This window comes from Populus trichocarpa, chromosome 11 (genome assembly GCF_000002775.5).
Source record: "Populus trichocarpa isolate Nisqually-1 chromosome 11, P.trichocarpa_v4.1, whole genome shotgun sequence".
Lineage (NCBI taxonomy): Eukaryota > Viridiplantae > Streptophyta > Magnoliopsida > Malpighiales > Salicaceae > Populus > Populus trichocarpa.
The window spans coordinates 8290139-8305251 of NC_037295.2; the positions used below are offsets into that span (position 1 = coordinate 8290139).

The 15113-nt window shown below is 34.4% G+C and overlaps 4 protein-coding genes across 4 annotated transcripts; 3 read left to right on the top strand and 1 right to left on the bottom strand.

The window, feature by feature from the left end:
- Positions 1–1173: 1173 nt before the first annotated feature.
- LOC18102928 (disease resistance protein Roq1) lies at positions 1174–5650 on the top strand. Its single transcript, XM_052445175.1, has 7 exons — positions 1174–1283; positions 1554–2084; positions 2310–2806; positions 3024–3430; positions 3538–3945; positions 4075–4783; positions 4873–5650. Exons 1-6 carry the CDS (start codon positions 1243–1245, stop codon positions 4105–4107), a joined length of 1917 nt encoding a protein of 638 aa, XP_052301135.1. The 5' UTR covers positions 1174–1242; the 3' UTR covers positions 4108–4783; positions 4873–5650.
- Positions 4777–5650, top strand: LOC127903966 (uncharacterized). Its single transcript, XM_052445174.1, has one exon. The coding sequence runs from the start codon at positions 4798–4800 to the stop codon at positions 5527–5529; it is 732 nt and encodes a 243-aa protein (XP_052301134.1). The 5' UTR covers positions 4777–4797; the 3' UTR covers positions 5530–5650.
- A 1734-nt stretch (positions 5651–7384) lies between these two features.
- Positions 7385–9628, bottom strand: LOC112325849 (uncharacterized). Its single transcript, XM_052445412.1, has 4 exons — positions 9164–9628; positions 8436–9082; positions 8185–8339; positions 7385–7527 (listed from the first exon to the last, which is right to left on the bottom strand). Exons 1-4 carry the CDS (start codon positions 9626–9628, stop codon positions 7385–7387), a joined length of 1410 nt encoding a protein of 469 aa, XP_052301372.1.
- Positions 9629–13202: 3574 nt separating this feature from the next.
- On the top strand, positions 13203–14706 carry LOC7483597 (xyloglucan endotransglucosylase protein 1). The gene is made up of 3 exons (XM_002317274.4): positions 13203–13720; positions 13867–14060; positions 14168–14706. The coding sequence occupies exons 1-3, from the start codon at positions 13445–13447 to the stop codon at positions 14574–14576; spliced, it is 879 nt and encodes a 292-aa protein (XP_002317310.3). The 5' UTR covers positions 13203–13444; the 3' UTR covers positions 14577–14706.
- The last annotated feature ends 407 nt before the right edge of the window (positions 14707–15113 follow it).

Here is a 15113-nt window from a genome sequence, read left to right on the forward strand (position 1 = left end):
ATTGAGGGTTTGTTTGTGAAAACAAGGATCAAAATTGGCTTTCACTGATTAAAAACGTTTTTAGGTAATTAGTTTAGAATTAAACTCATAAGATGCAATTCGGCTAATTAACATACAATTTGAAACATAATAAAGGCTGCCCATTAAATATATGTATAAATAGAAAAAATTTAAAATATAATCTTAAAACTAAGTCAAATACAAGTTGAGTGAACTCTTCACTCAATACAAATACAAGGAAACAAATTAAATAAAATCAATTAATTTATGGCAATTCATTTAAATTTTTTTTCTCATATGGAGAAGGTGCTGCTAAATATTTTTATAAAATATGAATGATTTATAACATTTTAATCTTTTAATTTATGTAGATACCAGGGGAAAGTCAATCGTGTGTCGTACAGACATGATCACTGCTAATTCTTCTAGCAAAACTTCTCACAACCAAGAACAAGCACCTGAGAGATAGGCATCCACTTACGACACGGGCTCGTTGAGTACCTTAAGAGTGGAATTCATTTACCCACAAGTATCAGGCCTAGTAGAAGAACGATCTTTCAATACAAGTTTGTTTTTTTCTTTCACAGCTAAAGGTTAATAATTGTTTAAAAATTAATTTCAATTAATAAATACAATTTTAAGTTTATAAATATTGAGACTATCATAACTATAATATTGATGATGAAATCAAATATAAAAATTCAATTGTTTGAATGGAGACAAGTTTCTAAATATTCCAAAAAAAAAACCAATAATCGATGCAAGTTTCGGAAGATTTAACCAATGTTTTTTCTAACTTGATTCTTACTTCAGGATGTCCCTAGCCATCAACTTGTGGAATTTATTTTATAACTTTTTTCTTACTTCACGATGTCAATAGCCATCAATTCCTGGCACCAAAATTTTCCATGCATAACTGGTCATGCCTAGACATTCCGACTTTCTGCTTCCGACATTAGCCATGGAAAATTCAGTGTGCATTTGTCGGGATTATAATCAAATACATTAGTGATTATATTCAACATCCAAGTCTTGATCAAAATAAAACCAAAAAAGTCCTCACGCGGAAACATTCCATACCACAGAGAGAGTGGACTTGTGGGGATGACTTGTCTTAAAATTACAATCCACCCTTTCTCTCTCAATTTTGAGCAAATTAAAAAAAAAAAAAAAAGGTCCTAACGCGGAAATTCCCCGTACCACAGACTTTTAAGGTTGATTTAAAAGCAGAAAATTGATGAAATGATAAGAGAACATCAGCGAAGGGAAAGTGAAGATTGCAGGTAACTCTGCTTATCTCTTTTCGTATTATGTTATATATTGTGGAATGTAACTCATCAACCGAATTTGTTGGTTCAGCATAGAGATTTAATTTATCATATGTACAAATATTTTTCTGAAAGGGCATGGAGGAGTTGATTGCAGGGAAATAACTTGAAAATTGTTTTATAGAAAAAGTAAGATAATAATATATGAATACTTCAGCTTATTGGTGTACTGTCGATCTTGAACTATCGACATTAATCCTGCAACTCTTTTTTTTTTTTGTTCAGATCTTTGAAAAGTCTTATCTTTGCTAGAATCGGAATGGCTCCTGGGAAATATCAAGAATCCTACTCTTCCCGGTTTTCTAATTGTAAATACCAAGTGTTCTTGAGTTTTAGAGGTGAAGACACCCGCAAGAACTTTACCGATCACCTGTACAAGGCCCTGGTTGATGCAGGGATTCACACATTTAGAGATGATGATGAAATTCAGAGAGGAGAGAATATAGATTTCGAGCTCCAGAAGGCAATACAACAATCAAAAATATCGATAATCGTGTTCTTCAAAGACTATGCTTCGTCGAGATGGTGCCTCGATGAACTTGTAATGATCATGGAACGTAAGAGGAATGATGACTGCATAGTTTTGCCAGTATTCTATGATGTGGATCCATCCCAAGTCGGACGTCAAACAGGGAGCTTCGCTGCAGCATTTGTGGAACATGAAAAGAGCTTCAACGAGGAGAAGGAGCGGGTGAGTGGGTGGAGGATTGCTTTGAAAGAAGTTGCAGATTTAGCTGGAATGGTTTTAGGAGATGGGTAAGTTGTATCTCTTGATGAAACTACACATAGCATAAGACATATAAGAAAAATAAAATAAAATACTTAAGATTTCTTCGTTGTTTTTTTTTTTTTTTCAATCATTAACTATCAAATCATTGACACACAAACTGCTTTAATTTCTTAGCTAAATGTTTTGTTTATTTCTATTACTTATAGAGAGACTATTAATAATCACACATTGTATTTTACTTTTTGATGTAGGTACGAGGCACAGTTTGTCCAATCTATTGTGGAGAAGGTCTCAAAGAAATTGGATCAAAAAATGTTTCATGTACCCCTTCATTTCATTGGAAGAGATCCTCTAGTAAATTATATCAACTCATGGTTGCAAGATGGGTCCCATGATGCTGCCATTGTTATACTCTATGGAATTGGTGGAGTTGGGAAGACAACCATAGCAAAGAGTGTTTTTAATCAGAATATTCATAAATTTGAAGGAAAGAGCTTCCTATCAAATTTTAGATCAAAGGATATAGTTTGCCTACAGAGGCAACTTCTTTCCGTCATCCTAAAAAAGACTGTCGTTGAGATAAATGATGAAGATGAAGGAATTCTGAAGATTAAGGATGCATTATGTTGCAGAAGAACTCTTATTGTTCTAGATGATGTGGACAAAAGGGACCAATTCAATAAAATCATTGGCGTACAAAATTGGCTTTGTAAAGGAAGTAAAATCATTGTAACAAGCAGAAATAAGGGTCTGTTGTAAAGGAAGTAAAATCATTGTAACAAGCAGAAATAAGGGTCTGTTTTCAGCTAATGATATTGAGTGGGTCCGGTGCAAAGTTGAACCGCTAGATGATGAAAAATCACTTGAGCTTTTCAGTTGGAATGCTTTTGGACAAGCTAACCCTGTTGATGGTTTTGTAGAAGATTCTTGGAGAATAGTACATCATTGTAATGGACTTCCATTAGCTCTTGGATTTATTGGCTCTTCTTTGTCCGGAAAAGGAAGAGAGATATGGGAAAGCGCATTACAACAAATGGAAGTGATTCCTAATTTTGAAGTTCAAAAGGTTCTTCGAATAACTTACGACTTTCTTGATAATTATCTGATGAACTTATTCCTTGATATTGCATATTTCTTCTATGGAATGGATGTGGATGATGCAGTTAGGATACTGGATGGGCTCGATAAAGGTGCAAGATTTGGGATTGACAATCTCATCGATAGATGTCTTGTTGAAATCAACATTGATCAAAGGTTGTGGATGCATCAACTAGTAAGAGATATGGGAAGGGAAATTGCTCGTCAAGAATCACCCAAATGTCAAAGAATATGGCGCCACGAGGATGCTTTTGCAGTTTTGAAAGGAACTACTGTAAATAGCTCAAATGTTTTTTTTGTCTGCTTCAATGGTTTGTGGTGCCTTAAAATATTCATTCCTTTACTTTCCTTTCTCATGTACTTTTAATATTTTTGATGCAGGATGCTGAAAAATTGCGTGGCCTTACCCTGGATATGCGTACATTAATGGAAGATGATTATGCAAAAGTTGTTTGTACCAGTTCAATTGTTCGCCGCAAGCTCGCCAGGCTTAACTTCTTTCAACAAAGGCTTTCTGACTTTTCTGATGGGAGAAGTTTACAAACTAGCCAAAAAAGTTTGTTTTCCATCCTCAGTACCGATGCTTTTAGAAAGATGCCAGATGTAAAATTTCTCCAACTAAATTACACGAAGTTCTATGGAAGTTTTGAGCACTTCCCTAAGAATTTGATATGGTTATGTTGGTATGGATTCTCTTCGAGATCCATACCAAATCATGTATGCTTGAAGAAGCTGGTGGTTCTTGATCTATCCAGAAGCTGTCTAGTTGATGCTTGGAAAGGCAAACCGGTATGCATCTAGTCTGTCTCTATAGCTATCTCTCTCGTTTTCAATTGATAACAACTAAATTCATATATTTTCGCAGTTTCTTTCAAAATTAAAAATTCTTGATCTCCATTACTCTCTTAATCTCATTAGAACCCCAGACTTCTCGGGTCTCCCAGCCCTTGAAAAGCTAATACTTGAAGACTGCATTCGTTTGGTTCAAATTCAAGAATCTATTGGTGATTTAGAAAGACTGTTGATCTTAAATCTAAGAAATTGTACAAGTCTTATGGAGCTTCCAGAAGAAATGAGTAGATTGAATTCACTTCAAGAGCTGGTTTTAGATGGTTGCTCAAATCTTGACAGCCTGAATATGGAGTTAGAGCATCATCAGGGGCGCAGCTTGCTTCAAAGCGATGGAATTGTTGCAAGTACATCATACATTACATCTCTTCCATTGAAGCTATTCTTTCCCTCTAGGTTTTCAGCGAGGAAAATGTTGAGATTTACCTTGTTTTCACTGCCACGCTCCTTAAGGAGACTAGATTTAAGTGGCACAACAATTCGTTCTCTTCCAGAAAGCATCAAGGATCTTGGTCTACTCATTGACCTATATTTAAGAAATTGCAAAATGCTTCAGACACTCCCAGAGCTTCCATCCCATTTGTGGTTGTTAGATGTGTCCTTTTGCTATTCATTGCTAAGAATTCCAAGTGTAGACCGTTGGACTAAAGCAAATGGTTATGATCAATTAGTCGAGTTCCAAGATTGGATGAAGCAAGAATCAATCCAAAAGTTCGACTCACACATGTTCAGAATAATGGAAATGGTTAGTGCTCAAATACAGCCATCGAGATTTCAGGTCTTCCCTCGCCCATGTTATTTTCTTTGAAATCTACATTTGAATATTTTTCTTTGGCTCATTTTATAGACATTGTTTTGGTGGTACAGATCATATTTATAGATGACATATTCAAAGTTGTCGTCCATGTATTTGATGAAGATGAGAAGTTAAGGGGTTTTTATGAGGAGGAAGAAGAGGATAAATGGCTAATTCAGAAAGAGTTTGTAGATAACTTTTCTTTCAAAATATCCTCACCTGAGACGCACCGGATATGTGGCTTTAATCTGTTCACAGGGTTTTGTACGATGTCAGGGTATAGTCGCTGTGATCCTTTTTATATTGAAATCAGAAACAATACCATTGGTCGATCCTTGATTTGTCAAGCCCATATCTTCCCTGTGAGATCCAAGCGTGGTGTTCGTGAAATCCAATCGCTAATGCACATGAAATTAGGGGTCGATGATCCTACATTTGATAATGGTGATGACGTGAGTATTTCAGTGCTTCCACTTGATCCAAATATTCAAATAAGGACGATTGGTGTACAATGGTTGCATGAAGAGGAAGGAAATGATGATGATATCCAATCAAAGGATGAATTTATCACTGCCCACAACAGTAGCGATGATGATGATGATGATGATGCACACGTAGCCAAAGTAGAAATAGCTTCTCGTATTCTTAGAAATTATGATTGTTCTTTTCGTTCTGAATTTTATGATGGCGATTTTGCTTGGTGGTTTTTTTGCAAAGAAAGGTCTTGAACTTGTATTGATTTAGGATTCATTCAGTAGAGTTTTGTGTTTTTAGATTTCAAGCATAAATAAAATAAAATAAAAAGCTTGAAAGCTTTTGAAAGATTGTTTTTCGGAATTATCATGAAAAGAGTTTTGTATCTCTAGTAATCTTCCTTCTCTCTTTTTTTTACCTTTTATTTATAAATATTTGTAAGGGTTTTTATATTTTTTTTTCAAAATCACATGATATTATTTTATTATTAAAATTAAAAATTTAAAGATCATTTTTTGATTGAAAATTATCAAATTAAAAAAGATAGATAGAATTAAAATTCAATAACCAAAGTGGAAATCCTAAAATCAATCCTGCAACTCCTATTTTTTTGTTCAGATCTTTGGAAAGTCTTATCTTTGCTAGACTCGAAATGGCTGCTGGGAAATATCAAGAATCCTACTCTTCTCGGATTTCTGAATGTAAATATCAAGTGTTCTTGAGTTTTAGAGGTGAACGTAGAAAAACTGGTATATAAAGAACAGGATTTTGTTTAAGCAGATGAACAACAGAAAAGAGCAAAGAACAGAATTTTTAGCAAAGAGAACAGAGAGCAGAATAGTCTCATATAGGTTACTGCCATCCATTGTCTTTTATTTATAGAAAGATCATAAGGATTTCGATAGGGATTATTTATTCTTTTTATATGATATCATAATGCATGTAAATCCCATATATATCCACCATTCTTGATTTATTTAAAGTTTATATTGTGCTTGCTTTGCTTTGCAAGGTGTATCGTTTAGTACGTTTATGTATAAGCATATAAAATTTCAAGTCAAAGCTGCCCTTTTTAGAGTATTTATTTCATGATTCTTGGTATCTCACTAGTGAAATAAGTGATCTATTTTTATATAGAATTATAAAAATTTAAACAATTTTTTTTTAAATCAGATTTTTTATATATAATTAGAAATTAAATTTCATAGTCTTAATGGTAAACCGGTTCCATCAATAATATATCCATCGAGTATAGAGTCCCTATTATTCTTTAACAAATATTCCATAATTAGTTGTAGTTATCTACTTGCATGTGATGTCAATATCAAATTTACTACTTCATCTTTTATCTTGATTTTGATCTGGGGAAGAAATACTAGATAGAAGCTTGAAGTTTAAACTAGTACTCCATTAAGGAATATTGCACTGGAAGCAATACAAAGCACTGTAAAAGAAATTATACACATCAATTATTATATATATAGTTAATTAATGTAAGATTGGCCTGCCTCATGGTGCTCTTAATATATATATGTCGGGGGGGGTGGGGGGGGGGGGGGGGGGGGGAATCAAGAACAACAAGGTCAGGAAAGTCATGGGGAAAATATACAAGATAGAAGCTTGAAGTTTAAACTAGTACGTACTTCATTAAGGAGAGGTCTAAACAAAGATCGATGTAACAAGCAACTCAACTTGAAGTTGGGATGAGTTCTTGTAAACCCAAGAACAGCTCGTAAACATTGGCTGGCTATGGTGGGCTCCAACTTTTAGTGTAGATTTATTATATATTGTCACAAGTAGCATAGTTTTAAAACCCGATCCGGTCATCGATCTGGTCCAGTGATCGGGTCACGGGTCAGATGGGTTGACCCGGGTCCAAAAAAAAAAACACACTTATATAAAACACCTAACTAGTTACAAATTTACAATGCAACACTTACATAAACCAAATTTAAATTTTAAATCAACAACATAAATTTAATTCAATATCCAAAACACAAACCAAATATAAATTCTAAAATATTTTAAACAAAACATCCAACAACATAAATTCTAAAATATTTTAAACAAAACATTAACATAAATTCTAAAATATTTTAAACAAAACATTCACTTTTGTTGAATGAACACATTAAGTTCTTCTGTATCCATGGGAGCAAAATTTGGATCAAATGTCGATGGAAATGAGTCAATCTTGTCAACACCTAATAAATCATCAGCATGCTCCTTTGAAACTTCATCATCACAATCATCTTCAATCTCATTAACATTTATGACATCTACATTTCAAACATAATTAACAAATAAATATTATGTGTTAAACAATACTTTATTTTAAAATAATATTTATCACTAAATAATCAATCATTAATTATCATCATCTAAAGTATCTTATATGGTCATAGTTGATACAGCTTGGTGAAAACTCTACTTTTTCTGTTGTCAAGATTGATGGGTCATCTTCGACTACCCAATTTTCAATGTCAAAAATTATCTCAACATTAATTGGATCATAATTTTATCCTTTCCAATAATTCCTATATATTAAAAGTGAAGGTAAACACAATATAAGTATTAATAATGCTACTAAACAAAATAAAATAATATTTAAGGAATTAGAGAAAAGAAAAATACTTTTGTTTCAATCTTAGATTGCAGTGGACGTAAACAAGGTCATTAAGCTTTTGGTGCTCCAATCTATTTCTCTTCTTGGAATGAATATGTTCAAACATACTCCAATTTCTCTCACATTCCAAAGAACTACAAGTTTGACTTAACACTCGTATAGTCAATTGTTGTAGATTTGGAGCGCTGGTTCCATATGTCATCCACCATTCATCTATACAAAAAAATAATAAGTAAAAGTGTAAGACTGTCAAATAATATTTTTAAATATAAAAATTATATACCTGGAGGCATAAGGGTGCGATTATTTATTGCGGACGCTCGGCCAAAATCATGTTCAGCATTCCTAAAAAACTTCATCTCACTTGTAATCTTACTTTGCAATGGTAGATTTCTATGTGCATACTTCTCAAGAACATCTAGAAGTCCAGAAATGGTGCTCATATGTTTATCCATTATATTTGCATCATATTGAAATCGAGGATTCAACCAAAATGCCGCTGCATAAAGACTTCTATAAAATTGTCCATCTCACCGATTATTGATAATGTCTATGAAAGGTTTCACTCTAGGCTTTCTGTTTTGAAATCTCCTCATCATTTCTTCTTTTGCATGATGAATAGCATCATACAAATATCTCATCGGAGGTCTATCATCACCATCAACCAATCGTAGAACTCGAACTAAAGGTTCACTCATTCGCACAATTATTGCACATTCTTCCCAAAACAAAGAGTTTAGCACACTCTCAACAAACTTTTTTCCTTTGATATCTTTAGCATAAGCAAATGAGACCCATTCCCTAGATGTCACCATAGCTCTCAACTCATCTTTATGAGCTAAAATGCTTTGCAATGCAATGAAATTGGTGGCAAAACAAGTAGGAGTTGGACAAAGTATTTCTTTTCCTCCAGTGAACTTCCTCATCAAATACAATGGATAATAATGATTATAAATGTACTTTGTGATACTAGAAGCATGCTCAACAACACAACAAACTGACTGCAATTTACCAATGTCCTGGAGTATGAGGTTGATGCAATGAGCAGCATAAGGAGACCAAAATATTGAAGGAAATTCTTCCATCAATAACCTGCCAGCAGCAACATAATTTGCAGCATTATCAGTTACCATATGCACAATGTTTTCTACTCCAACATACAAAACAACCTCCCTAAACAACTAATACAACAATCTAGCAGTATTTGAGACATCTGATACATCAACGGTTTTCAAAAAAACTGTTCCTTTAGGACAATATACTAAGAAGTTAATTAAAGTCCTCCTCTTCTGATCTGTCCATCCATCAGCCATTAATGTGCAACCAGTCTTCTTCCAAATCTCTCGATAACTCTTAACATAAATCTTCACTTCATCAACCGTTTTTGCCAAGTAATAACCACGGATAGCATGCAAGTTTGGTCCTTTATAACCAGGACCCATGGCTGTTACAGCATCTATGGTATGCTGATAATACACAGAGTTAACAGCATTAAATGGCACACATGCATCAAACATCCACTTCGCTAAAGCAAGATCACACCGTTCAACTGCTTCTTTCCTTTGCCAACAATTCTGAAGAGACTTTTGAGCACCAGGAGTTGTTCTCGGCATGAAATATGTCCCTAATGTTGCAGATTTCTTCTGCTTTCCATAACTTGTAGTTGATTGTTTTACAGCGCTGATGCTTTGAATCTTTTTCTTTTTTGCAACCTTTGGTGGTAACATATGTTTTTTAATATTGACATCCTCATCATCCTCCTCATCATCATCATCACCATCATCATCTTCTAATTGCCTAATCATCATCTCTTCATGCTCCCTTTGTTGTGCATTAAATGGATTGAAATCTGCTTGCATTTCTCTAACTTTTTTTTTGTTTCAGCATTTCCTTTAAGGTTCAAAAGCATTTGATGTCGAACATCAGGAGGACATTTGCGACATTGTTCAACTTCTCCTTTAGCTTCAGCTAAATGCTGCTTAAATCGATTAATGCCACCACCCGCAAATACTTTAGCACAATATAGACATACTAATTTAGTTTTTTTACATCCAGCACTAAGTTCAGGAGCTTCTCTACAATGACCCCATGCCAAATCTGTTCTTCCTCTACTACCACTTGACATGGAAATTGAAGGTTGAGATGATTGGACCGTTGAAGGATCACTACTTGGAGTACTACCATCATGTGAAGACATTTTAAGGACCTGGCATAATTTATAAGATATCACTGGAAAATTCTTTCAACCAGATTACTAATTACTACCATAATTAAAGTTTCAATTCATTTCTATAACAAAATTATGATTTCATGCTACTGCACACAATACTTCATTCTGTCTTATCTTAGAACTCAACAAGTTCAATAACTTCAGTTCACGGACACTTTCAGTTCAACAATAACTAATAACTAGTTCTCACAAATTCAGTTAAACGGCCAACCCACCCAAATTCTCACAACTGCAGTTCAACAATAACTAATCCATTATATCAACATCACAGAAAACTGAAATGGCCAACACCATCCATAAAATAAAAAATAAAAGTGCCAGTTCTTTTTCAGTGAGCAGATTAACATGGGGATAGTCTCAAATTCTGATTCAACTTAAGCATTAACAGAAGCAGAAGCAGAAGCAAACGAACAGGGACAGCCAATATCAACTTAAGCAGAAGTAAACGAACAGGGACAACCAAAAATTAACAACAATATTCACAGCTACTTGCAGAATATTCACAGCTACAAAAATTAACGAACGAAATATTCACATTTCACAGCAATATTCATAACAATATTCAAAGCAAACGAACATGTATTTGACCATTTAAAGTCGCAGAAAAATAAAAGAACAGAGAAAATGAGATACATACCTGTGGGAAGAATCGATGGGTCAACAGAGGGAAGAACTGATGGGTCAACAGAGGGAAGAATCGATGCCACTGTTATACTCTCCTGCAAGTTCAACAGAGGGAAGAAGATGAAACAGAGGATAGCGAAAGGCGAAAGAAGAAAGAAACAAGTAAAAACTCATCTAACCTTATGCTCAAAATTGAAACGGCGATCAAGGATTCAAGAGTCTTCTACTCATCTGCTCTTCTTCGCGACTGAGAGTGAAATGGGTTTGAAAATTTCTTGAAATTAATTAGGTCTTCTTCTCACTTCTACTGCTTTGCAATGCATTCGTCCCTCTGCTCTTGTCGTTTTGGCCTTTTAATTGTAAAAGGCTAAAATGACGTCGTTTCGGGCATGAGGATATAAAAAAAATAAACCCGGGTCTCAGCCGGGTTTGGCCGGGCCGACCAGGTCTGACCGGGCCAATTCCCAGCCTGTTTTTTGCTTAGACCTGGCCCGGCCACAGACCCGGGTCGACCCGCCGGGTCTTAAAACACTGACAAGGAGTCATTATAGCCGTGAAATGATGATTTTTCTCCTGTTAACATAATATAATTGTACTTAGAAGTAGGGGTATAATAGTCTTTTTCTTATTTGCACAGTAAAATAATTGTTATGCCAAAACTCTCAACATTAGCAGGACAAGGTACTTTTAACTTTTTCATTTTAGTTGCAAACTAAAAAAATCACAATACCCCTTAATCATATTAATAGGAAATATTGTAAAATGTAAAAATGAAAATATTATGTTTTCTCTTGTATAATTTTATCATGTGTAATAGGTTACACCATAATTTCATGTATAATACTCTACTTATATAAATAGTAGAGGAGTTGCCTTGATTGAAGCACTCACCGAATCATTATAAAGTTCTGCTTTAACTTGGTATCAGATTCTCTCATTCTAAAATAGATTTTGGCTTTCTTCTCCTTGGCATGGTCGGCTCTGCTTCTTCTGTGATTTAAGTTTGTTTTGATTCTCTACGTACAAAAAGATTTAAGTTTCTTCTCCTTCTGCCGCAAACCAGTGTTCCTCTCCTCTGCTGGCACTGTTGGTCTCCTCTCTACCGCAGACCATTGTTCTTCTCCTCTTATCTCTACCACAGACGTGATCTCACTAGTCTGTGCTTGTTAGTTATTCTACGGGATCAACAAAGACGTGCTCATTTCATCGAGAGTAGGAAAATATTTATTGTATATGCCACGATCACCAATGAAATATTTTTGTCAGTATATTTCTAGTGGGAATGTTTTTTTTTTTGCGTTCATTTTCTGTCTGTAAAATCATTAGTATTTAAATTTTTTTTACCGATAGAATGTGGAATTACCGACGAACGCTATGCTGACGAATGCGTTCTGTCAGGAATTTAATCGGTAAAAAATTTACTGACGAAGTGGCAATCTTACATCGATGGAATTTGTCCGTCGGTAAAACTGTGAAAAGTTATAGTGTTGTGGTTTGCGATAACCTAACCTTTAAAAAATTATTTAAAGCCGAAGAAGATCAAGTTTTCAGGTAATAAATCCATAAACAACTCTAAATCTGTCTAACCCGATCTTAAAAACTCTTAAATAATTTTATTTTATAGTTTCCACTAGATATATGATATTTGAGAAACCCAACATCTCCAAGTAGTCCAAAATAATAGATGATAACCACATTAATCATCCTATCTTTCCATGGAAACACCTACTTGGGTTCAAAGCTATATATAAACAGCCTTGAACCCTAATGTAAAGCAAGATGTTTTTCTCTACTGTATTCTGATATACAATCATCTTCTTCTTTTAACTTTGCTCTCTGCAAACATATACAACATAGTCTCTAATGCTCTTTTCCTTTATTATCAGTAGTAACTTAAATATTGGAGGCTGTTTTGCAGATGTTCCAGTCACCTCAAGCCCAACATCTTATACCATCAAACCCATCCTCTAGTTTTGAAAAAAAAAAAAAAAAAGAGACCTCTTTAAGAGTGTTTATTTTTATTTTTTTACATCATCACTTTCCATACAAAGAAAGAAACCAAACTCACGTGTATTCTTGAGTTCCATGTTCCCTTGCCTAGTTATTTAAGCCTTCTTTTTTATTCTTTTAAGAGTCCAAAGCAAAGTTGTTTTTCTACGATACACAGCCCAATCATGCTATATTATATGTTGATAAAGAACAGATTGGAGATATACGAGATCCAGCTCATATCTTGGCTTTTATTGACATGCCGGTTCTTCTTGTTCTTCTTCTTCTACAGCACACAGAAAGCCCTTTTGTAACACACTTAAATTAACCTTCTTTTATTCTATGAGGAGATTAAGGTGATTCTTATATATATATATAAGAATCACCTTAATCTCCTCATAGAATAAAACAAGGTTAATATGCCTGAAAAAAATGCATTAGTTGCTTAGCATAAACTCAGCAGATGCGGTTTCAAAAATTAGTAAATAATTGTAAGAATCCCTCAAATAACTTAAAACATAAAACTTCTTAGCTTAACGTGTTCTATTTCCAGCTCTAATCCTTCTGTAGTTTGGGATCGAGTCCACTTCAAGCTTCATATATAATTCTTCTCTATACCATGCCATTATATAAAGTTCTCTAATGCAACTTAACCAGTCCACCAATCTAATTAATTACAGCACGTTTTGCTTCTTTCAAGATGGAAATTTATGTATTTTCGGTAATAGTGTTCTTGCCTTCTCTTTTTATGGCTTCTTTCATGGCTGCTTCAGCTGGTAATTTCAATCAAGAAGTTGACCTAACATGGGGTGGTGATCGTGCTAAGATACTCAGTGGAGGAAGCGTTCTGTCTCTTACACTTGATAAGGTCTCCGGCTCTGGCTTTCAATCCAAGAGCGAGTATCTCTTCGGAAGGATAGATATGCAGATCAAGCTTGTTGGTGGTAACTCTGCTGGTTCTGTCACTGCTTACTATGTAAGTCCGCTTGTTAACTATTCCACCTTAGAATCAAGGTTCTAATCACATATTTTTGCAACTCAGAATCATAAATCATGAGAGTAAAAGGACTTCAAATTTTTATAGTGTACTTGTGTCTCAGCTATCTATACATTCTGTTGCAGTTATCCTCAGAAGGGCCATACCATGATGAAATTGATTTTGAGTTCTTAGGGAACCTTAGCGGAGAACCCTATACTGTTCACACTAATGTGTACACTCAAGGGAAAGGGGATAGGGAACAACAGTTCCACCTTTGGTTTGATCCAACAAAAGATTTTCACTTGTATTCTGTTGTATGGAACCACCAACGTATCATGTAAGATTTTGCTATATAATTTTGCTGTTCTTATTTTCTTGAAGAGCTGCACAGCTTAGCACTCACAAAAGTTTTCTTATAATTATCTAACATATTGTTATCTCTAGTTTCTTAGTGGATGACACGCCTATAAGAGTGTACGAAAATCAAGAATCCATTGGAGTTCCCTTCCCGAAGAACCAACCGATGAAACTTTACTCCAGCCTATGGAATGCTGATCAGTGGGCGACAAGAGGTGGACTAGTGAAAGCAGATTGGTCTAAGGCACCTTTCACAGCATACTACAGGAATTTCAAAGCCAACGCGTGCTTATGGTCTTCAGGATCGTCTTCTTGTTCATTGAAGACTACTAGCTCCATCACAAACAATGCTTGGCAGACTCAAGGTCTGGATTCGACAAGTCGTAGAAGCCTTAGATGGGTGCAAAAATACTACATGATTTACAATTATTGCACGGATTATAAGAGATTTCCTATGGGTCGCCCGCGTGAGTGCAGGCTTTCTAAGCATTTTTAGAGAGAGTTTTGCTGCTTGAATGCAATTATAAGATACCATCTGGTAAAATGTTAAATGGTTTGGTTTCATATTTTCCTTTTATTTTTGTTGTATAAATATAATAAAAAAGGCTCTTGGTCCTCGTTGTAGATGTCTACATGTTTTGCCCCAAGATTTTGTTTTATTTTGAGAAACCACCTAATAACCAAAGTAAATCTCTCAATTACAAAACCGCTGTTGAAGTTCTAAGAATTAAATATGTTGTATGTATGATTAATTAAAGTTAACACTTCTAGGTCTGAAATTAAATAAAACATGAAAGTAGTTTCGTTGAGAAAATTAGAAGTTTGGGGTCTATGAACAATTAACAAACTTAGTATAATTAGATTATATTATATTAAAAAAACTAAAAAACACTCTTTTTTATTATTAAAAAAATTACCGTGCACATATCTATAATTTTCTACTCATTCATTTTACATTTTTGCTAAGAAATTCATTTGAGTCATGGATTACCTTAATTTTGAGCTAATATTTCTTTCTCAGCCTATATCTTGT

What these genes read in the sequence shown, in the direction of transcription:
- LOC127903966 (XM_052445174.1), top strand. Translation starts at nt 4,798, where the DNA reads ATGTTATTTTCTTTGAAATCTACATTTGAATATTTTTCTTTGGCTCAT.
- LOC112325849 (XM_052445412.1), bottom strand. Translation starts at nt 9,628, where the DNA reads ATGTTACCACCAAAGGTTGCAAAAAAGAAAAAGATTCAAAGCATCAGC. An exon ending in GGACTTTAATTAACTTCTTA is followed by an intron (nt 9,083 to 9,163) that starts GTATATTGTCCT and finishes TTGTTGTATTAG; the next exon opens with TTGTTTAGGGAGGTTGTTTT. An exon ending in TCGCACCCTTATGCCTCCAG is followed by an intron (nt 7,528 to 8,184) that starts GTATATAATTTT and finishes ATGAGATTGAAG; the next exon opens with ATGATTGTGATGATGAAGTT.
- LOC18102928 (XM_052445175.1), top strand. Translation starts at nt 1,243, where the DNA reads ATGATAAGAGAACATCAGCGAAGGGAAAGTGAAGATTGCAG. An exon ending in GGAATGGTTTTAGGAGATGG is followed by an intron (nt 2,085 to 2,309) that starts GTAAGTTGTATC and finishes TTTTTGATGTAG; the next exon opens with GTACGAGGCACAGTTTGTCC. An exon ending in ATGCTTGGAAAGGCAAACCG is followed by an intron (nt 3,946 to 4,074) that starts GTATGCATCTAG and finishes TAATCTCATTAG; the next exon opens with AACCCCAGACTTCTCGGGTC.
- LOC7483597 (XM_002317274.4), top strand. Translation starts at nt 13,445, where the DNA reads ATGGAAATTTATGTATTTTCGGTAATAGTGTTCTTGCCTTCTCTTTTT. An exon ending in GTTCTGTCACTGCTTACTAT is followed by an intron (nt 13,721 to 13,866) that starts GTAAGTCCGCTT and finishes ATTCTGTTGCAG; the next exon opens with TTATCCTCAGAAGGGCCATA. An exon ending in TGGAACCACCAACGTATCAT is followed by an intron (nt 14,061 to 14,167) that starts GTAAGATTTTGC and finishes TGTTATCTCTAG; the next exon opens with TTTCTTAGTGGATGACACGC.